Here is a 20,864-nt window from a genome sequence, read left to right on the forward strand (position 1 = left end):
AGCAGCAGTGCAGTGACCAGAGTGCAGCTGTGATTCAGAAAACACGGCAAAGGAAGAAAGCATCTCGGGAGAGCAGGTTTGTGTCAGTGCAGCGGCTCCTGGCACACCGGTGGTAGGGAACATGCTGGATGTTGCCCCTGAAGCCTTTTGATGCTCCTTTGATTATTAATGAAAGCAGGAGCCCCTGAAAGGGAGCACAGCCCGCGCTTGCCTGACACACGTGAATATTTCAGCAGCAGTGCCCGGTGGCCAGGCTGAGGACGTTGGAGTTTGTGGTACTAGCCCAAAGCAGGGCTGCAAGGGGTGACCGGAGTGTGGAGACACGTGTGAGCGGTGAGCAGAAGGCTGGCTAGTGTGGACCTGTAGATTGCTGGTGTGGTGCTTGTCTCGACAGTCCGAGCAGTGGGCTGTGCCTTGCTGACAGCCCTTCCTGACCAAAGCGTGACCCTCTGCCGTCACCCGGTTCCTAAGAAGAGAGCTCTGCACACACCCGGGTGGTTTCCTCCAGCCCTGGCAGGGCCCTGCAAGTCCTAGTGCAGCCCAGCTGTGACTCCTTAGCGTTGCTCGTTTTCCATCGCCTCTGTGCATGAGCAGCAGAACCGAGGCCTCCTTTGCACAGCACGTTGGCTGTCCTCGCGTCTAAGTCGCACCTTTTCTTTTTCTTTGAAAGGTTCTTCAAGCTTCACGAGAGGAAGTGTGAGCCCATCATCATGACGGTTCCTCGAAAGGTGAGCACTACCTCGAGGTGGTTTGAAGCCAGCTCGTGCCTTCCAGCCCCAAAGCGCTTGACCAATTCATCTCTTCTGGCTTGCAGTCGGATCTCTTCCAAGATGACCTGTACCCTGATACAGCTGGCCCAGAAGCAGCTCTGGAAGCAGAGGAGTGGTTTGAGGGGAAGAATGCCGATCCCCTGCTCATCTCCTTGAAGCATGGGTACATTCCAGGCAAGAACAGGGATCTCAAGGTGGTCAAGAAGAACATACTGGACAACAAGCCTGCCGCAAACAAGAAGAGTGATCTCATAAATGCTCCAAAGAAAGCAGCTGATGCCTCAAATACCGTGAGTAAAATTCACAAGCTTTTGGGGATGGTGGCCTGAGACGCAGTTAGCAGGGCGCTGCATCTTCAGAAGCAGTTATAACAAAGTTGAAGCACGCATGATTTGAGTACCCCGGGACTGGGTGCCAGGGGGTGACCTGGAGTTGAGGTGGTACGTGAGTTGTGGCGTTCCAGGCCAGGTTTCTGTAGCTGCGGAAGATAACTGGGAATTGTGACACAAAGGAAAGCTTGGCTTCTTGGTCCAGCCACCCACCTACCTGGGACAGCTTCTGTGCACCTCTCTTTGTGTAAAACCCAGCAGACAGAGTGGGCTAAATGAACCTCAGATTATGCAGGTCCAGAAGGAGGTTGTACAAGTCTGTAATCGGGGGCTGTAGCTAACGCGGGGTGCAGTAATACTCGGAGATGTGGAAGCGACAGCTGTCAGTCAAGTAGGTCCTTAAACACTGTTAAAAGAGCAGATACTGGTCCAGTCTGTCCTTGAAGCATGCACCGCTGCTGCTGGAAATGCTGGTCCATGCCCTGAGCATCACAGCCGCTGCAGTGCCTGTGCCAGGCGTGCGTTACATGCTCGCCCCGCTTGCCTGCGCACCCCGGCGCGCTTACGGACTACAAGAATCGCATTCAGAGGAGCCCCTTGCTTTGAAAACTCCCGTCTGCAGAGCGCGTCCCGCCAGCTCTCCTAACAAGTACATGTCTTGTCTTGTCTTCCAGCAAAACGAAGCCAAATTGGATGAGATTTTGAAAGAGCTGAAATCTATAAAAGACACGATCACCAACCAAGACGAGCGCATTTCCAAGCTGGAGCAGCAGATGGCAAAGATCGCGGACTGAGCGGGGCGAGCAGCGCTGGCCTCGCCGCCAGCCCAGGCACATTCCAGTTCCCCAGTTCGGCAAGCAGCAGCGTGCAGCATTCCAGTACGAGCTTTCCTGTTCTCCTAAATTCACGTCAACGAGAGCCGATGATTAAAAGCCAAGCTTTTTAGTGAAAGATTTTTTTTTTTTTCCTGATGTTTTAATGAATTTATGTGACTGTGTCAAACAAGTCAAAAAGAATAAGTGCTACTTTTACAGTCTTTTTTTTTTCCAGATGTTATGAATTCTTGAAAACAAATCCATTCTGACTTTCAATGTTGTGCCCAAATATCTTTTTCTAGATTTAGGGACCAATGCCACATTGTTCTTAACCATTTTTTAAAGTTGCCAAAAAAAAAAAAATTGCTTTTTATTTTTCTTATTTGCCACTTTGCAGTATTTGTGTTTTAAATTTAAAGGGACAGCACTGCGTGTGTGTGTGCGTGTGTGTGTGTGCGCGCATGGTGGGTGTTTTTACTGTTCAGAGAACAAAACTGAAGCTATTTTGTATAAATCTTCAATTTCGAACAACAGATCGGCTTCCTTTGCAGTGTGGCCGAGGCTGCTGCTGAGACCCCTCAGAGATTGTACAAGCTGCCTTTCCTGCCTCCCTAACGTGTCCCCATCACCATTGTCTGACAGTTTAAAGAAAAAAAACCATAGTTCTGGATGAGGTGATGCATCCCACAAAATGCCTCTCGTCCTTTTACACCCTACAGAACTTTTAAACTAACATCACGTTGCCCTTTTAAAATAGTCCCATGTTTTGGATTCCTCTAGCCGTGTCCAAATGGGCATGGTTTATTTGCCTTTTTTTTTTTTTTTTTTTTATTTTGAGGCAGAAGTTAACTTTCATGCAGGAAGTATTTTTACCTTTATCCGTGGAGTACAGTTTAAGGTGTGCCATGGGAGACGCGAGCCGTGGGACATCCGCAGTCACCGGGTTCTCCGTGCTGTCCGTTCCAGCTGTATGCATTGCTGTAAATCCTTGTTTCTGCACTAGCGCTGCACCACCACGCTCTTTGCCTCATTGACTTTAAGAAGCTTTTGAAAGCTGCGAGCTTGCATTTCTCTGGCCCCTCACATTGGTGCTGATATTAGAAATTTAGACTCTGCTTCCACAGCAGCATTAGCAGTAGCTAGGTGACTTTATCATGACGGGTCTCCGGAAACAAAATGCCTCTGTTACTTTTTCTAATTTTTTTTCCTCTCCCCATCATTCCTGCCTCATCACCCCACCATGCTGTAAAACTTTGCAGGAAATTACTTGTTCCCGGATCAGATGAGTGACCTCCATCCCCAGACCCCCTGCACTCCCAGGCCTTCGGAGTGGAAGGGACTGGGGAGGGTGGTTTCGATCCCGGTTTGGAGAACTGGTTTCGCACGTGGTCCTTTGAGATCCTCGGGGGAGAGACCCCGTGAGCACGCCGGGCTTGTGAGCTCCTCGTGGAATTTCTTGGATGCCTCAGCTCAGCAAACCTCTGCTCCGGAGGGCTCTGCCTGTGTCAGGGATGGGGCAGGCACGGGTCCCTGCTCGCAGGCTCTGTCCCTGGGGCGTGAACAGGACCCGTGCCACCCCGGCAAGCCGTGCCAGGCTGGATTGGTGCTGCCCATCCCCGCACAACCCGTCCCCGCGGTGCTGGGGAAATGTCAGCAACCCGTCTCGAATCCAAAGGTGGGCAAAGGCTATCGGGTGCCGAGAGCTATCGGCCGAGGAGCCTCAATAGCTGTCCCAGCTGGGGATCGATCCCCGAAGCAGCTCACTGCATCCCCCGTGTGCGTGCACGTTTGTGTGCTTGGGAGCTGCCGCACCAGAGCAGCGTCCCCTGCCCAGGGCATCCCCGGCGGCTGCCGCTCGGCGGGGGGGCATGTCCCTTCGTCCAGGCTGAAGTGATTTTGGTTTTTTTTTCCCCCCCCCCCATTAGGTTAGCTAGAAATCCTCAAATTCTCCATTTTTTTCAGTGTTTGCATGTTCAGAACTTGCAGATTAAGGATTCTCTGTTCTGGAGGGATGTCTGTGTGTGTGAAGGCGAAACCACACCGTCGGGACAGCCAGGCGACGTAGCTGGAGAGGCACGAGAACGGGACACGAAGAGACAGAGGATGTGTTATAATTGCATAGCATGAAAGCTTCATAAAAGTGGGTTTTCTTTGTTTTAAGTGGCAAGCACAGCAGGAGGGACGAGCGTCCCCTGCCCTGTGTCCGTGACCACTGATGCTGGATTCGCAGTCCAGACGCTCCGGGTTATTTGAATGTTTGGTGACGTTTTTGTATTGCAGTAAATGGCTGAGATGATGTGTAATTTTTTTTTTTTTAAAAAAAAAAAAAAAAAAACAAAACCAAACGTAATGCTCCCCCAAACGGTGATCTCTGTGTTGATTCATATGTGTGACTTCAGGGTTGTGTGCTTGGGGACTTTTTGGTTTTTTTCTAATTGGAGGGAAATAAGTTTTCTGAGACGCTGGATTGAAATGCCCAGAGGAGATCGGTGTGTGGTAGACGGTCCGAGGAGGGCGGCGGAAAGGCCGCCCTGGTTTTTAGTTTATAGCCTGTATTTTATTTAAATGAACTGATGCCTAGCCAGGCTCAACCGGAGTCAGTGCCTGAAGCTTTTTGTAGCCGTGATATCCCAGAAGAGAACCAGCGAAGTCCTGAAAGATGCGCTCTTATAGAGCGGCCATAGTATCTGTCCAAATATTTGCTTCCATTTTCAAAAGATAAAAGTCATTGATTATAAACTTCCTCTGGTTTGCTTTTTCTTTGGCTCTCTGTGTCCTGCACCCACCGCTGCCCGTTAGCACCTGCGCTTTAGGTTTTATCGATAACCAGGTTATTAAATGATGGCACTACCCTTAACCACAGCGATAGAAGCCCGAGCGTGTGGGGCTGTGGCTGAGCAGGGTCTGTCCTCCGGGACTCCTCCGTCTCGTTGCTCCGTCCCGGGAGAGCCGGGGCCCGTCCCCAGGGTCGCACGTGGACTTGCTGGGGATTTCCCTGCAGGTGAACCCAAGAGCTTGGCTGGACGCGGGACTCGACGGCACAGACTTGCTGGGGGTCTCAGGGCAGCGGAGACCAGAGAGACGTGGTCTCTGGAAGGAATGGCACCGGCTGGGGGCTGCCCTGGAGCTGGGGGGGGGGGGGGGGCTCGTTCTGCTCTTCCCCAGCTGAAACCTGCTTCAAGGGTGCAGGAACCCCTGCGATGGCGAAGCAAGCCCAGCTGGAAACAGCATTGCTCGGTCCCCGTCCAGGTTTGGGAGCCTTCCCCCAGCACAGCTTCCCCGGGGCCGCAGCGTTTCACCCTGCGTTTCACAACCGCCTTCGGCTGCCTCCGGTACACCCCGACCCCGGCACAACCCCGAAGGCCCGGCCGTGCCTGGGGCGGGACAGGGACGCTCCCGGAGAGGCGATGGTGCTCCTTGGCCACCCACGCACACCCTGGCCGCGTCCCGGGGGGGGATGCTCATCCCCCCGCTGCAGCCGCTCCTGCAGACCTGAACCCCGTTTTCTGCGCGTGTTTTCCCACGAGTGATCTGGGGCCGGCAGGAACCGGGACCCTCCTCCAGCCCTCACGGCCAGGACATTTTGAGAAGGGACGGGGCGAACCCGGCCCGTGGTACGGGGGGTTCACGGTCCTGCCGGGGGGGAGGCGGAGGCGGTGGGGCTGTTTACATCCCTGGTCAGCAGCCGCAGGGCGTTTGCTGCGGATGTGCTCTTGCAGCATCCTTCCTGCGGCTGCACCTCCGTCTGCTGCTGCGCGGGTGCTTGTGGTTAGGGCGGGGTATTTCCCCGCCGGTGCAGTGCCATGCGGCCGGGACAACACCCAACGGCCCCCGCGGCCCCCCGAGAGCCGCTCGCCTGCAGGCTGCCGTCCTGGGGACGTCGGTGCTGAGAGAAGGGACCCGGCACCAGGGCTCTGCAGATGCGTTGAGCCAGGCCCTCGCCCGCCTCCTCCTCTTCCTCCTCCTTGCGTGCAAGTGCCATTTCCCGGTGTTGGGGTACCCCCGTGTCCCTCTCGGGGCACCGTGAGCTGCTTGCCCACCCCGTTTGTGCCCACACCGTGCCCGGGGGGGGCTGGCAGCCCTGGCATCAGGTTTGCCGTCGCTTCTGCTTTCGGGGCGGCGCGAGCCCCGGCACGTGGCTTGGCAGAGCCACCGGTGGGGCCAAGCTGGCTGGGGGGCTCCCACAGGGCAGCCGGCACGCCGGGGACGGGGGGGAGACCCCTTTTTGGGGTGCACCCCACATGCCGGCCGCCCTCACTGGTGGGTGCACGCAGCCCCTGGCCCTCGGTGGCCCCGCTCCTGGCGTGACGTCCTTCCCCCGCCAGGCTCTCCGAAACCACAGCCGCTCTTCCGTGCCCGCCTTTCCTTCCCCACCCGGGAGGTGCAGGCGGAGGGCACCCAGCGATGCCTCTCGGCACCGGTGGTTGCCCGGCCCCGGGGCTGCCCTCACGCCCCTGTGCCAGCGCAGCCGGGCCCTTGCTGGTGATGCCTGCCGGTGCTGCAGCTCGGGGTCCCGCGGCGTCCCCTGGCAGAGGTGAGCCCCGGCGGGGGGTGCCGGGTTGGGGCTCAGCCCCGGGGATGGTGCGGGTGCAAAGGGGATGCTCAGGGTCCCCCTCGGGGCGTGCACGGGTCCCCAGGGCGTGCCACGCTCCGTGCAGCGCTGGTCCTGGGCGTTTTTAGGAGGAGGGTGGGCGCTTTGGGGATGCGGGAGCCTCCCGGGGATGCCCGGCACCGGGGGAGCATTGAGCGGTGTCTGGATGCTGTTGGGCGTGGGGACACAGGGACCTCGCTGGCCCCCTGCCACTGGGGCTGCTGGGGGGCCGTTGGTGTAACGAGGGGGGGGATTTGGGGCGGGTTTGCCTCTCCTCCTGCTCCAGCGCAGATGCACGGGCACATGGTGGCCTCGGCCCCGGAGCCCCGTGCCACCCTGGCCGGCAGAGGGGGAGGATGGGCACCCTGGGGGTGTCAGTTGAAAGATACGCGACATCCCTGCAGTTTCATTTCTGCGCAGGGAGTCATCCTGCAACTGCCTGTCCCGCAGCAGCCATCTCCATCGCGGCTCGTTTCCCATTTCCAGACGCTCAACTTCCTTTTTAAAACTTTCTTCTTGAGCAGAGCTGGTGGGGCCGAGCTCCTGCAGGTGGAAGCAGCTTGGCTCTGCCGGCCATGGCTGGAGGAGTTTGGTGTTCACATCCTCCCGGCCCCCAAAACACAGGGCCCCTCTCCGGGAGGGCAGGAGGATGCTTCGCTGACGTGTGACCCCTCCTTGGGGCCATTTCCAGCCTGAGCCGTGGAGCTCGGCACCCTCTGGCAGGGAGCGGGGCCCTGTTTCATCTGTCCCCTCTGTTCCCCCCGCAGGTCCCATGGCGGCAGGCTGGGCCGTGCTGGTGATGCTGGTGCTGGTGCTGGTGCTGAGCACCCTGCAGGCGTGCGCGGCCGTGACGCCGCTGGAGCCAGGGCAGCGCCGCGGCGTGCAGTGGGTCTGGGGGGCGGCTGGGCCGGCGCGGGCCGAGCCCCTGCCGCTCTCCCGCAGGAAGAGGGCCGACGGCGGGCAGCAGCCCGGCACCACCGCCGCCGCGCCGGGGCACGGCCACGCTGCCGCCACGATGCCCAGCAGCGACGACACCGATTCCCCCGAGCCCGACCCTCTGCTGGGCTCTGTGCCACCACCAGCACCCGGCACCAACACCAGCCTGCACCAGGAGCCTGCAGTGCCGACCACAGCCGATCCTCTGGATGAGACCGATTCCCCCGAGCCCGACCCTCTGCTGGGCTCTGTGCCACCACCAGCACCCGGCACCAACACCAGCCTGCGCTGGGCATCCGTGGCGCTGACCACAGCCGATCCACGGGATGAGACCGATTCCCCCGAGCCCGACCTGCTGCCGAGCCCTGCGCTGCCGGCAGTGCCCGGCACCAACGCCAGCCTGCGCTGGGCACCCGCGGCGCTGACCACAGCCGATCCACGGGATGAGACCGATTCCCCCGAGCCCGACCTGCTGCTGAGCCCTGCGCTGCCGGCAGTGCCCGGCACCAACGCCAGCCTGCGCTGGGCACCCGCGGCGCTGACCACAGCCGATCCACGGGATGAGACCGATTCCCCCGAGCCCGACCTGCTGCCGGACTCTGCGCCGCCAGCGGAGCCCAGCACACAGGCGGCGTCACAAAACAACGTCACCACCGTCCCCAGCCGGCTCACGCCGCCCGGCGGGGAGGGGACGGTGGCTGGCGGCACGGACAGCAGCTCCTCCGCGGGGCCACGCTCGGGGACCCCCCCAGCCTTCGGCCTCACCGCCACGGGTTACAAGAAAGTCAAGGAAGCCGGAGCTTCCCCCGCGCCAACTCATTCAGCCCCTTGGGACGCGAAGCCCAGGGGGACTGCGGTGCCGGTCCCCTGGGACCCCAGCAGGGTGATGGGCAAGTGCCTGCTGGCCATCCTGCTGCTGGCCCTGGTGGCTGCCACCTTCATGGTGTGCACGGGGGTGCTGGGTGCCCTGCTCTGGCGGCGGGCGCGGACGGCACACCGCCGGCTCAGCCGCACCGAGATGGTCTGCATCTCCTCCCTGCTGCCTGACGGCGAGGCGGCCACCAACGGCCCCAAGGCCGGCCCGGCCCGGCGGCCAAAGCTGCTGCTCGACGGCAGCTCCGAGGTCGACAGTGACAACCTGACCCTCAGCAGCTTCCTGCCAGAGCACTCCTGAGCCACGGGGACGGGGTCCTGCAGCCCAGAGCATCAGGGAGCCGGCGGCTGCACCGTAGGCATCGTGCCCATAGCGCATGGAGCCACGGGCGGGGACCCACACCCCCTCGGGTTTGAGTTTTAACTTGGACCGGCGTGATGGGGAGCTGCTTTCCCCTGGGGTGAGCTCAGCCCTCGAGGCCGACCCCATTAAAGCGTTACTTGGACATGGTGGTCTCTTCCTGGTGGGGACGGCACCCACCACCCCCCGGCCCCCTCCCCACCCCACCGCCTGCCCACATCCCCCTGCTGAAGTTTCGCTTCTCCATCCTCCTCCCCAGCAGCAGCCCCAACCCCCGGGGGGAGCAGAAATGAAACCCGTGGCCACCCCTGGCCGGGCAGGGGGCCAGACTCCAGGGGATGGGCACTGCAGCCCCCCGACCCCTCCCCACCTGGGGCTCGGCCTCGTGCCGTGGCGTGGGAGCGGAAAGGGTGGCGGTGCTGGGGCGGAAGTGCCGGGGGGGGGGGGACGGGGATGGGGACGGGTGCGCTCGTGGTGTAACGTGTTCCTGCCCTGCGGTCGCCTGCAGCGAGGTGAGGGGACGTCACTGCCCATTGGGGTGGTCCCGTGCGCTGCTGGTGCACCCAGGGCTCGTCCCCGGGGAGCAAACGGTGGTCGCAGGCTCTTGGCCTCGTAGGGTGGCGTTGGCCCCGGCCGTCCCCGCCTGGTTGTGGCTGGGGCTGGGAGGGATGGGGAGAGCAAAGCCACGAGCAGCCACCAAGGGTCCCACCGTCTTGCCTGTACCCGGGGGCTGAAGGGGGCTCAGGTTCGCTCCCAGGTCCCACCTACCCCCGGTGTGCCGGTGTCGATCACCCCTCGAGCCACCAGCCCAACCCCTTCCCTGTGCCCGGCCCTGGGGGAGCCACCCAAGGGAGCAGAAATGGCCTAGGACTGTCCCTGCCCTGCCAAGCTCGGTGTCCCCACGTTCCCATCCCTGCCCCATCCAGGCTCCCCATCCCTCCCATCCCTCCCCATCCCCAGCATCCCCATCTCTCCATCGCCATCCCTCCCCTGGATAGGTTCGGCATCCCCGTCCCTCCATCCCCATCCCTGCCCCACCAGGCTCAGCACCCCCATCCCCATATCCCCATCCCTGCCCCAGCTGGGCTTGGTGTCCCCATCCCTGCATCCCCATCCCCGCCCCAGCTGGGCTTGGTGTCCCCATCCCTGCATCCCCATCCCCGCCGTGGCCAGGCTCAGCGTCCCCATTTCTCCATCCCACCCCTGCCCTGCCATCGAGCTTACGCTGCCCTCGACGTTCGCAACGCACGCTTGGGCAGCGAAGTGTTTCGGCACGCGCTCGAAGCATCGCCGTGCCGCCCCATCCAAGCTGAGCGCTGGGTGCACAGCCACCTCGAAAGCCGCTTTCGGGGGGGGGCCGTCCCACGGGTGGGTCGGCAGCATGGCGGCTCACCTGCGCCCCGGCCCCGCCGCCTGTTTACATTCACGCTCTGCTTCAGATATTTTCCATCTGGGGCCGAGCAGCCTCGCCGGCCCCACTCCCTCCTGCAAATGTAAATATTTAGGGGTGAATCAGCACAGGCGAGGGGATCCGCAGCTGGGGGCAGTGGCTGGTCCCCGGATGGGACGCCCTCACCGCGGGCTCCTGAGTGACGCCACCCTGTTCTGCCCCCACCGTGTCCCCATGCGCGTGGATACCGGCGCCCTGCCGTGCCAAAAAGCAGCCTCAGGAGTTCATGGCTCGGCCATAATGGCCACAGAGGGTTGTGTGCTCCCAGGCTGTCGGGGCCAGGCTGGGGAAGGGGAGCCCGTGGGGACCGCTGTCACCCCCCAGCCCCTCCAGCCCTTTCTCTCGGAGGGAAAGGGATGCTCCCATCATCTGGCTTCATCCCACAGCGGCTCGTCCAGCCTCTGCCCCCGGTCCAGGCAAGGATGAGGCTGGCGGGTCCCGAGAAGGTGGATGGGTGCACGTCGGAGGGATCGCTCCCGCTCTCGCCCAGCCCCGTGCCTGCCCTGCGTCTACCGCTCTGGGAGCCCGGCAAGCAGCAAGGATAAACTTTCCTCCACTGCCGAAGCACGAGCCGGCTGCCAGGAGCTGGGAATCGCCCTATTTGGCATAGTCAGCAGGTCCTGTCGGGCTGCCATCTCCCAGCTCACGGCAGAGGAATCTGCAGGAAGCCAGCGCACGTGGCCGCGGCGCTGCCCGGGCTCCAGCCAGTGTCACGGCAGGATCCTCGGGACTCGCCGCCCCGGCAAGCCCCTGTGCCGTGCAGTGGGAGGGCAGCACGCGGCGCGCAGGGCCGCGGGTGGCACGGGGCTGTGCACGGGGCCGCGCACGACGGTGGCACGACGCTGTGCGTGGTGCTTGGCGCGGCGCGGCACGGTGCCGCGCCGTGCACGGCGCGCTGCACGCCGCGGTGCAGCTCCGCAGGATGAGTCCCCGCTGGGTGTTTCGCTGGCACAGCAAAGCGTAGCCCCACAGAGCAAATTACAAGCAGAGCAAGGCTGAAATGTCTCAAATTGCAGGTTACCTCGGGCTGGCTGTGCCGCGGAGCCGAGCCCTGTGGGTCCCCACGTTCCAGCTGCCCCAAATTACAAAGCAGGGCCTGGGCGGCCCAGCCCTGCCCAGCGCCGAGGGGCTGAGCCCTCCCCAGCCGCAGGCAAAAATGGCATCGTAATGGCCGGTGTGCGCTGGCACCAGGGGCTCCGCGGTGCCCATCCCCGTGCCTCCGCTGCCCTGGGAAGAGCCCAGGGCGGGGATGGGGCCTCCGGACAGGGGCGGTGGGGACCACAACTGGGGAAAGGTGGGGACCCTGGACAAGGAGGGACGGGGACCCTGCCCAGGGAGGGATGGACGCTCTGGACAAGGAGGGACGGGGACCCTGCCCAGGGAGGGATGGACGCTCTGGACAAGGAGGGACGGGGACCCTGCCCAGGGAGGGATGGACGCTCTGGACAAGGAGGGATGAGGATCCTGGCTAGGGTGGGACGGGGACCCTGGACACGGAGGCTCGGCCCGACGCCGGCACCGCTGGGCGCACAAGGGGGAATTGCAGCCCCATCCCCATCTGGGCTGCAGGAGCGAGTCCGGATGCTGCTGGCACTCCTCCAGGCCAGCTCGGCTCGGCAGCGCGGCCGCCCTCGCACCCCTTGGCCTCCCGTCGCCTTTCCCCCTTCCCCTCTAAGATTTCAGCACTGATCACTTAAAGCCAGGAAAAGCCACTCCAGCAGCTGCGCGGAGCCGCCGGCTGCAGACAGACAGACGGGCCCGTTATTTCTGGGAGCCACGATTACGTTCGGCAACGCTGGGAGAAACCCGAACGGCGCCGGTTCCCCTCCGGCTTCCCGGTGCCAGCGGTGATGGGAACGGGCACCCTCACCCCCAGCCCCATGGTGGTCGCAGTCCCCAGGCGTCGGCGATGGCTTTTTTGGGGGGATCTGGCCCGGTCCCCGGGGAGGCGTGCGGAGGCGAATAGCAAGGGGATGAGGTCACCCGCCGGCGCTGCAGCCTCTTGAGCAACTTCAGCCGAGGCGGAGGGGACCGCGACGGGGTGGGCAGAGCGATGCCGCGCGGGGGGGCCCAGGCGATGTCCCCGGACCCGGAGACCCTGCCCTGGGGATCTGCGTGGCCACCGCTGCTGCACTGGCCTGGGGAACTGCAGGGGCGATTTTCTGCACCCCTGCCTGCACCCCTGCCTGCACCCCGAGACAGAGGTGCCTGTGCCGGAACACTTCCAAGCTGGGGTGTTTAGGAAATGGTCTCCTGAAATGACGGTCCCAAGCCCTGTCTGTCCCCATGCCACGCTGCCAGCCTCCAGTAATGCCAGGGCACCGAGCCCGACCCCCTCCCCGTCCAGTTCGGCCCCTGGGCGCCGCGTGGCCTCGGTGGCTGTGCCCCGCCGGCTCGTGCCTGTGCCCTGGTGGGCTGGCAGGGCTTGGGCTTGCGGGGCTGGGCACGGGGGCAGGATCCAGCCCCGGGCTGGGGTGCTGGGGCCCAGGCACACGGCGAAAGGCAGCTGGGTAGGAGCTGTGCCTGCTGCCGGCACGGCATCGCAGGGAGGCATTTTGGGGGTGCCGGCACCCCCGTCCCGCCATGGCAGCTCAGCCACATGGCCATGGGATGGAATTTTATCTCCGTCCTCATGGGCAAAACCACGCTTGCAACAAACCTCCCATGTGACCCCCTTCCCCACTTGCACCCCAAAAAGCATCCCCTTCCAGCAGCACTGCTGGGATGATGGGGGACACCGGGGCTCCCCCTTTTGCTGGCGGGGCAAGAGGCCGGGAAGCCCTCCCAGCCCCCAGATGGGTTTCAGCTGGGAGGGGGCCGGGGGCTGCCTGCCCCTTGCCGGCCTCCCACACTCCCTCCCCAAACCAGCCCTAATGAGAACAAGCTGGTCCCAGGCTGCAGCGCAGGAGGAGGAGGAGAAGAAGGAGGAGGAGGAGGAGAAGGAGAAGGAGAAGGAGGAGGCTCCATTCCAGCAGGCAGCAGAAAGGGGCGCAAGGAGGCGAGGTGTGCGGGACAGACCCCGTCCTCCCCGCTCTCTCCCGCCGACGCGGCGGCTGCAAGCAAGGTGAGGATCCCACCAGCCAGCCCGGCCCCCAGTTTTCGGGGGGGTCCTTAGTGGGGCTCAGGCTGCCCCACGGCCAGGGGTGCTGCGGCGAGGGCTGGGCATGGTGCCTGTGGCGGGACGTGGGGTGGAGCCGGCCGCTCAGCCATGCGCCCAGGCACGGTTCGGAGGATGTTGTGCCTGGACAACATCAAAATCGTGACTTTTCTGAGAGTTTGGGGAGTGGAGGGAAGCGGAGTGGGGTTCGCCTGTGTCCAGCCAAGCCGGAGCTGGGGATGCTCTGTGGGTCTGGGGGTGGGTGAGGATGGGGATGGGATGGGATGGGATGGAGATGGGGATGGAGGGCTGGCAGTGGCCGTGGTCACAGGCCCTGCTCTTGGCACTGATCTGGGCTTCGGTCAGCCCCTCCGTGGCCGTGGCTGCTTGTAAGCTCCGCTTGCTCCTCCACCTTCCCCGGGACCCCTTTCCCTGCCGCAGCCGAGGGGCCCCTCTCTGCGGCAAAGGCGGTGGAGGGGGAGGATGAAGGGGCTCATCCCAGCCCCCCCAAAAACCCTCGTCCTGGCTGTGCCACCGTTACCACAGCGAGCTCAGAGCCCATGGCAGTGGTGATGCCTGTGGTGAGCCGAGACGGTTGGGGGTCCGGGGGTCCGGGGGCACCTCCCGCCTCCGCCGCCGTTTGTTTGCTCTGGTTTAATGCAAACCAGATTTTGCAGCCAGGAAGGAGCCTGAAAGCCAAGTCCCACTGCTGGAGTCCCTCCCGGTTTGCAGCGCTGCTGGGTTGGGTTTGTTTTGGGGGGGAAAAATGGGAGGCAGGTTGGGATTTGGGGGGCCCGAGGTTGGGGGGAATTGTCCCAGGGGTCCCCGCTGATGAACCTGGAGAGCTGGTTCGTGAGACCTTCCCGTGGGGCTGTGCAGAGGGGGAGAGCTCTGGGAACGGCTTGATGGCATTACGTGGCACAGCGCAGCCAAAACGTGCTGCCGTCCACTGGGAACATGTCGCGACGTGCAGGGGACAGTCACACCCTGCTCCCGAATCCCGCGGGGGTACGGAGCCCGGCCGGGGGCTTGCCACGGCTCATCGCTTCGGGCTGCGTGTGGGGATGGGAAACGCTCATCCCATGTCCTACAACGCGCCGTGGGCTGTGGCTGCCAGCGTGGGGCAGATCCAGCTCCATCCAGCACAGAGGAGCGCGGCACGGCAAGGGGACGGAGCTGGCCTTCGCCCTTCACCGAGGATGCTCGGGCAGCCGGGACCCCTGGGATCCCCTGTTCACTGCACCCCGGCTCCAGGGCTGCCCCTTTGCAAAGGCTCTGGGGGTCCCGTGCCCCATCCCAGCGCTGCTCAGCCACCGCAGCGGCACCGGGGTGAAATCCTGCCGCCAACTTATTTTTAGCCACGCTGAAGCTGGGAATTGTTTGTAACGGTCCATGCCGGGTCGAGCGGTTGGGAAATGCCGCTCGTGCCGGGGGCCGGCCCCTCTGCCGCGTTGCCTGTGTCAAAGTTTCCACTGGAAACCTCAATTTTTCAGGAATTTTCTAATCAGCCAAATGACCGTTGTCTGAAGCTGGTTGTTGGCAGCGGCCCCGGTCCCCTCGCCGCGCACGCAGCGTCCCCCAGGCTTGAGCAATTCGATTCAGCTGGTTTCCATCTATTTTTGCAGCGCGCCGTTGCAAAACAAACGCAGACCCTTGCTCGGCGTCTGAGCAAGGAAACCAGAGCTGTGTTTTGCTTTTCTCAAGGAAATTCAGCCGGGTGAATAAGCGAGCGCCTGAGCTAACCATTGGTGGTTCGACGCTTGTGCTTGTCCCTCTGTGCCGGAGCCGCACGCAGGGCTCGGGGTGGGCGCGCCGTGGGGCTTCGCTTGCGGCAGGGCTCGGGGGTCTCGCTCCATCGAGGTGTTAACGTTTCGCCCTCCCCTCTGCATCCCGCAGGCCGCCGTGCACGAGCCCCGGGGGGAGATGGCGGTGCAGCCAGCGATGGGCACGTGGCCGCTGCTGCTGCTGCTGCTGCTGGTGGCGGCCCCGGTGCGTTCGGCGGCACCCCGGCATGCCGCGGTGCTGCCCGACGGCGGGGGCAGCGGGGATGGTGAGGAGGTCTCGGCTCTGCCACCTGTCCATCGTGTGACGCCGGGGACCGGCCCGACAGCAGGGGACGCGGCGGGGACCACAGTCACCAACAGCTCGGCGCCGCGCGGTGTGCTGGACGGGCTGGTGGACTTCTTCAAGGAGTACATGCTGCTGGTGGTGGTGGTGGGCTCGCTGGCCTTCGTCCTCCTCTTCATCATCTGCGCCGCTGTCATCGTCCGGCAGAAGCACAAGGCGTCCGCCTACTACCCCTCCTCCTTCCCCAAGAAGAAGTACGTGGACCAGCGGGACAAGGCGGGGGGGGCCCGGGCTTTCAGCGAGGTGCCCGAGAAAGCCCCCGACCCTGGCGCCGAGGAGCCCCTTGACTGCAGCCGGCAGCTGCAGGCTGACATCCTCGCTGCCGCCCAGAACCTCAAATCTCCCCCCAAGGCGCCGCTGGCCAATGGGGCCCGGGGGGAGCAGAAACCCCCCCTCGAGGAGGAAGATGAAGGAAGCAAAAAGTTAGGCGACGAGCAACCCACCGAGCCCCCTCCCCAAAATCCAGGCGCCGAGGAAGCGGCGGGTGCAACGGGAGCAGGGGGCGAGGGGACCCCCAGCGCAGCCCAGGACGGCCCCCCGGCCCCCCCTGGCATCTAGGGCAGGGACTCAGTCCCGGGCCAGCCCGAGGAGCCGCCGGCTCGGGGGGGGACGCCCCGCGGACACGCGATGGACGTGGTGGTTTGTTGCTCCATACGTACGTGGCAGCTGGAGGAATCCCCGATGAAGCCCCCCCTGCTCCCCCTCGATGCCCCCCCCGACCCTTGCACCGGCGGGACACCGTGGCAAAGCCAAAGGTTTTTTTGGCAGATGGTGGTTTTGGGCAGTGCTGGAGTGCCGCCAGCCCCGTCGCTCCTGCTGTCCACGGGGCTTTTCCCAGCCCCGGGCGCTGTGTGGGTGCACCCCTCCCAGCTCCGGCTCTGCCCCCCCAGCGCTGTGCTGGGCAGCCCTCGCCCTTCGCCACACACCGCCAGCTTTCTCCCAAATGTAATTTTACTAATTAGCGGCATCCTGGTCCCTGCCGGGCGCCTGGCCGGGAGCTGCATCCTCCGGGCAGAAGCACGGCGGCACTGTAGCCGGGGGGGTCTGCGCAGCCATCCCCTGCTCTGTGGGGAGCGGGGCAGGGGCTCGGCGTGACCTCGGGCACCGGGGGCTGGCTTTGCTGATCTCTGTGACCACCGAGGAAGTGAGGACAGGACGACCTCGGCCATCCTTGCCCAGCTAAGAGAAGGGAAGAGGCTTTAGTTGCAAGGACCTGTCCTTTCACTTTTCTGCCCCAAAGCCGTGGCCCGAGGGCAGCCCAGAGCCCAGCTGGACTTCTGCCTTATTTTCTTAACCCCTTCAGCTAGTAATAAAGGTATTTCCTACGCAGATCTCCTCTCCCGTGTGTTTCTGCAGCTTGCGGGGCGGCCGAGGCACAGTCCCCGTATCTGTTTGCTCCCCAGCCCTTCAGGGCCCTCCCTGCATCGCGCTGGCGTTGGGGCACAGCCGCTTTCGGCTCCAGCCCCGCGGGGTCCACGCGTGCCCCCAGAGCTCAGCAGGCACAGCCGGCAGCCGGCCTGGCCGTGCTTCAGGGTGAAGGTTATCTGCGTGGGTGAAACCCCGGGGGCCAGGGGACGCGCTTATCGTTCACAAAATCTGTACGCTGACACACCGTTTCTGGGAAACTTTTATCTCGCACCCCACAGCTGAGGGCACGGGGACGCAGCTGCGCCCGGCGCAGATGGCAGGCAAACCTGGAAGGCAAAAGATCCCCACATCCCCATATCCCCGCGTTTTGTCCCAGCTGTGGGGCGGGTAGGGATGCATCCCCACGTCCCTGTATCAGGACCTTTCCCCTTGGAAGAGCGTGCCGGCTTTTATCTCCCTCCTGCATTTTATCGAGGGGCTCTCGCGAGCACAATGAGCCCATTCTGCCCCAAAGCGGACACGGGTGTCTGAAGTTTCCCTGATTTTTTTTTTAACTGGGAAACCGCAGGATTGTTCAGGGAGTGAGGCACGTTCCTCGCTGCAGGAGGGCGGCAGGAGACGGGGGCTGTGCCGAGGGCCAGCGTCTGGCACATGGGGGTGCCGAGCTGAGGTGCCGCAAGAGCTGTCTTGTGAGCAACAAACCACAGCAGCAACATGTGGCCTGCTCTGCATTTGAAAAAAAAAAAAAAGCTGCAGACGGATATATCAGAATGAGCCACTTATTTTTAAATGCAGGTTTTAATGTTTTTAAAACACCCTAGGTATGAAAAAGACAAGTAAGGTTTCTTGGGTGGTTTAAAATCTTAAGAGCAGGCAAAGTTTTCAAATGTGTTTTCGGTTTGTTTTGGAAATCTATGGAAATACTCCCCTGGAAAAGAGCAACCCTCAGAAGGCACAAGAGAGCACGGTGGCCTGGAGCACAGAGGGCAAGCCATGCCAGATCACCACAAAACATTTAGTTTTCAAACATCGGTGTGCCCCCAGCTCTCGGAGAGCCAGCTCACACGCTCAGCCTGCGAATCCTCGAGTAGGTGAAATCACCCACGCTCTCCCCACGACCCACTCGCCTGGCAAAGCTCAGCTGAACTGTGCCCCGCGGGATGCAGAGCCATCATCCCCAGAGGGCACAGACCGACCCCTGCTCCCCTGGGAGCTTCTGTCAGCTCTACATCCCAGCTACGCTATTCCCCTCCTGGGTTCAAACCCGAGGGTGTGTTTACTCTCTTAACCGAGTACTTGGCCAATCCAAAGGTTGAATTCTTACAGAAGACACTCCAAAATTAAGATTGTTCCTCTAATGGGAGCTTCAGAAAAAAAAAGCAAGCATTAGTCGTGACAGGATGCGAGCAGAAGCAAGCCCTGCTAGCGCTGGGTCTGCGCTTCCGGGAGCGGTGGCACCCAGCACCCAGCCGCTACTTGCTGGGTCCCACCAGCGCGTTGCCAGTGCCCTCTAGTGCCTGCTGAAGCGTCCCAGCACCCCGGAGAAGAGGAACTCGCACGTGGATCGCGAAATGAAACTCCGACACAGCTGTAGTTTGGGGGCAGACGCGCTGCCCCACATTTGTATACTGCATGGATACACAGACTGATCTTACATAAACATTAAGACCAAGGCAATGTTTCCCACTAAATTCTGCAAAATATTAGGCAAAACTATACATCTTCCAAAAAAAGTGCAGCCCTTCCAGTACCAGAACAGCAGGATTTTCTCTCCAGAGCGAAGCCACTGAGTTCTCTGCAGCTGAGCAGTCTTCTTCACTCTAACATTTCAAACACAGTCGTGACGGGACACAGGCTGTAGAAATACCCACATCCCAGCCGTGTAAGCACAAGAGTGGCTGTACACACACGAACAGTGACACGTTGTGCGTAAGTTGTGCGTATCTTACAGCTTCATTTAGTAGTGCGCGGGATCCTACTAACAGCTACAATAATTGCACTGCAAATTTGAGTGGAATGAGAACAAGCTTTACAGTCAGTTTAGGCATTGTTTGCTTTCTTCTCTGACTCTTCTTTGTTTGGATCCTGCTTCAACTTGTAATCAGCCAAGGCAGCCTTGATTGCGTCTTCAGCCAACACTACAAACAAAAGAAGACAAGTATTTCAAGGACAACAAAAATTTGTTTAGAACAAAAGATGCCGTAAAAACAAGGGCAGCCAGCAGTGACCACCACTGCAGGTAGCACCGGTCGGCATCTCTGAAGCAGAACGTCAGAACCTCAAAACTTATTATCAGCCTGCTGAGCTACGGAGTCCAAAAGATGAAAGAGATCTGAAAACTCTTAAAATAACCCCGAAATCTGAACATAAGCAAGCTTCTCTTGTGGGCCAACCTTAGCTGTTCCTTGTGCAGAAACTTTATTTGGCAAACAACACTCAGAAGCACCTGCGCTATTCCCAGAAGTCTCCCTCTCAAATACAAGTTCGTGTTTGAACGGTCACCGTTTGGTCCTTTACTTACTAGAGCAGTGCAGTTTGACTGGGGGAAGGCAGAGCTCTTTAGCAATATCCGTGTTCTTGATTTTCAACGCTTCATCAACCTGAAACACAGTGTGTAGTCACTGCTCACGTGAGGTACAACACAGGCTACAAAGGCATTTGTGGTAAGAGCACTTTAATGCTCCAGAGCCAACAGAATCCACACAGAAGAACACCTCAACTGCCAGGGGCAGTGAAGGATGTCGGAATAAAGGAATGTCTCAGACTGAGCAATGGCAAGAATGAACCAAAGCATACCAGTGTCACAGACTAAATGCCACTGGGGGGATTGTTCTACGCTTACCTTTTATCATAATATAGAAATGCATTTCTTGTCCGGCAGAAAAAGAGTACAAATAATCTAAAGACACTCCGTAACTAAGCTTTCTTTCAGAATCAGCATATTTTTGCTTTCTGCGTATGACACAAAGTACTTCCCTGCAGGCTAATGGAGGTCCTTGGAAAAGGCAACTATTGCTCTAGAATTGCACTAACAGGGCTGACAGTTGCCGCTTTCTAAGCTACTGTACCACACTGCACGAAGTCAGCACTGGGATTCCCAGGCCGCTGTTTCCTGCGTGGTCCCAACAGAAAGCACAAGCAGGTTTGAAGCTTTGAAGGCTTTCCGCGGTGTCACCTCCGACTCCGGCAAGGACCCTTACCGTTTTCCCTTTGACCCACTCTGTCGCCAGCGAACTCGACGCGATTGCCGACCCGCAGCCGAAGGTTTTGAAACGGGCATCGACGATCCTCCCGTTCTCGTCCACTTCCACCTGCGAGAGCGTCAGTGGCACCTCAGCGGCAGGCTCGGCTCCGCCAGGTGCCCCAGAGCCACCCTCTCAGGCCCAGGCAGGGCCCTGGCTCCCACCACACCCTCGGGAGCGGGACAGGCCCTGCCCGGGCCCCAGGGGACAGTTCGGGGCGGGGGATGTGAGGGAAGGCCGCGCTGCACCCCTGAGGGGAAGGGGGCGGGGTTGGGCCTTGCAGGAGACCCAGTCCCCCGTCCCCCAGTGCCAGCGGGTCCCCAAGGTCACCTGCAGCTTCATGACGTCGCCGCAGGCCGGGGCGCCCACCAGGCCGGTGCCCACGTTCTTGGCGTTGCGGTCGAGGGAGCCGACATTGCGCGGGTTCTCGTAGTGATCCACCACCTGCCAGGGCACCGCGTCACCAACAGCCACCGCGAGTCCCGCGTGTCCCACCTCCCCCCGCCTCCCCGCAGCCCCTCGCCCCTCACCTTCTTGTGGTAGCCCAGCCTGGCCACCGCCTCCCCGCGCCCGGGCCGCAGCAGCGCCGCCCCCGCCGCCCTCAGCGCCGCCATCTTGAGCCTGGGGGGGCGGGCAGCGCCGCGCCGCCCTTTTATAAACTCGGGCGGGACGGCCCCGCCCCCCCGGCCCCGCCCCCGCGCTGCCTCAGGCCTGGCGCCGCCAGGCGCCCACGCTTTACCCCGGGCGCGGCGGCGGGTGCCGAAGGCCGCCTGGGGACAAAACCCCGCGCTGTCCCTAAAACGATCAATAAACGCTGTTTCCAATCGCGATGCCGTTTTTATCGCGACAGCCGGCGCATGTGTGGGCCGCGGCGGCCACGCTCAATATGGCGGGCGGGCGGCGCC

The 20,864-nt window shown here is 61.7% G+C and overlaps 4 protein-coding genes across 4 annotated transcripts in view; 3 read left to right on the forward strand and 1 right to left on the reverse strand.

Moving 5' to 3' along the window:
• The window catches only part of CORO1C (coronin 1C), a 45,233-nt gene extending 42,941 nt beyond the window's left edge, over positions 1 to 2,292 (forward strand). Inside the window, exons 9-11 of the mRNA XM_075516433.1 lie at positions 671 to 728; positions 815 to 1,060; positions 1,774 to 2,292. Of these exons, the coding sequence (XP_075372548.1) occupies positions 671 to 728; positions 815 to 1,060; positions 1,774 to 1,893 (424 nt within the window). The 3' untranslated portion in view covers positions 1,894 to 2,292. The remainder of the gene's footprint in view (positions 1 to 670; positions 729 to 814; positions 1,061 to 1,773) is intronic.
• A 4,985-nt stretch (positions 2,293 to 7,277) lies between these two features.
• Positions 7,278 to 8,803, forward strand: SELPLG (selectin P ligand). Its single transcript, XM_075515855.1, has one exon. It carries the CDS (start codon positions 7,278 to 7,280, stop codon positions 8,613 to 8,615), a length of 1,338 nt encoding a protein of 445 aa, XP_075371970.1. The 3' UTR covers positions 8,616 to 8,803.
• Positions 8,804 to 12,860: 4,057 nt separating this feature from the next.
• On the forward strand, positions 12,861 to 16,678 carry TMEM119 (transmembrane protein 119). The gene is made up of 2 exons (XM_075516383.1): positions 12,861 to 13,189; positions 15,119 to 16,678. The coding sequence occupies exon 2, from the start codon at positions 15,146 to 15,148 to the stop codon at positions 15,905 to 15,907; it is 762 nt and encodes a 253-aa protein (XP_075372498.1). The 5' UTR covers positions 12,861 to 13,189; positions 15,119 to 15,145; the 3' UTR covers positions 15,908 to 16,678.
• A 1,630-nt stretch (positions 16,679 to 18,308) lies between these two features.
• Positions 18,309 to 20,796, reverse strand: ISCU (iron-sulfur cluster assembly enzyme). The gene is made up of 5 exons (XM_075516384.1): positions 20,490 to 20,796; positions 20,290 to 20,403; positions 19,918 to 20,028; positions 19,239 to 19,317; positions 18,309 to 18,855 (listed from the first exon to the last, which is right to left on the reverse strand). The coding sequence occupies exons 1-5, from the start codon at positions 20,571 to 20,573 to the stop codon at positions 18,758 to 18,760; spliced, it is 486 nt and encodes a 161-aa protein (XP_075372499.1). The 5' UTR covers positions 20,574 to 20,796; the 3' UTR covers positions 18,309 to 18,757.
• Between the last annotated feature and the right edge of the window lie 68 nt (positions 20,797 to 20,864).

This window comes from Mycteria americana, chromosome 13 (genome assembly GCF_035582795.1).
Source record: "Mycteria americana isolate JAX WOST 10 ecotype Jacksonville Zoo and Gardens chromosome 13, USCA_MyAme_1.0, whole genome shotgun sequence".
Classification (NCBI taxonomy): domain Eukaryota; kingdom Metazoa; phylum Chordata; class Aves; order Ciconiiformes; family Ciconiidae; genus Mycteria; species Mycteria americana.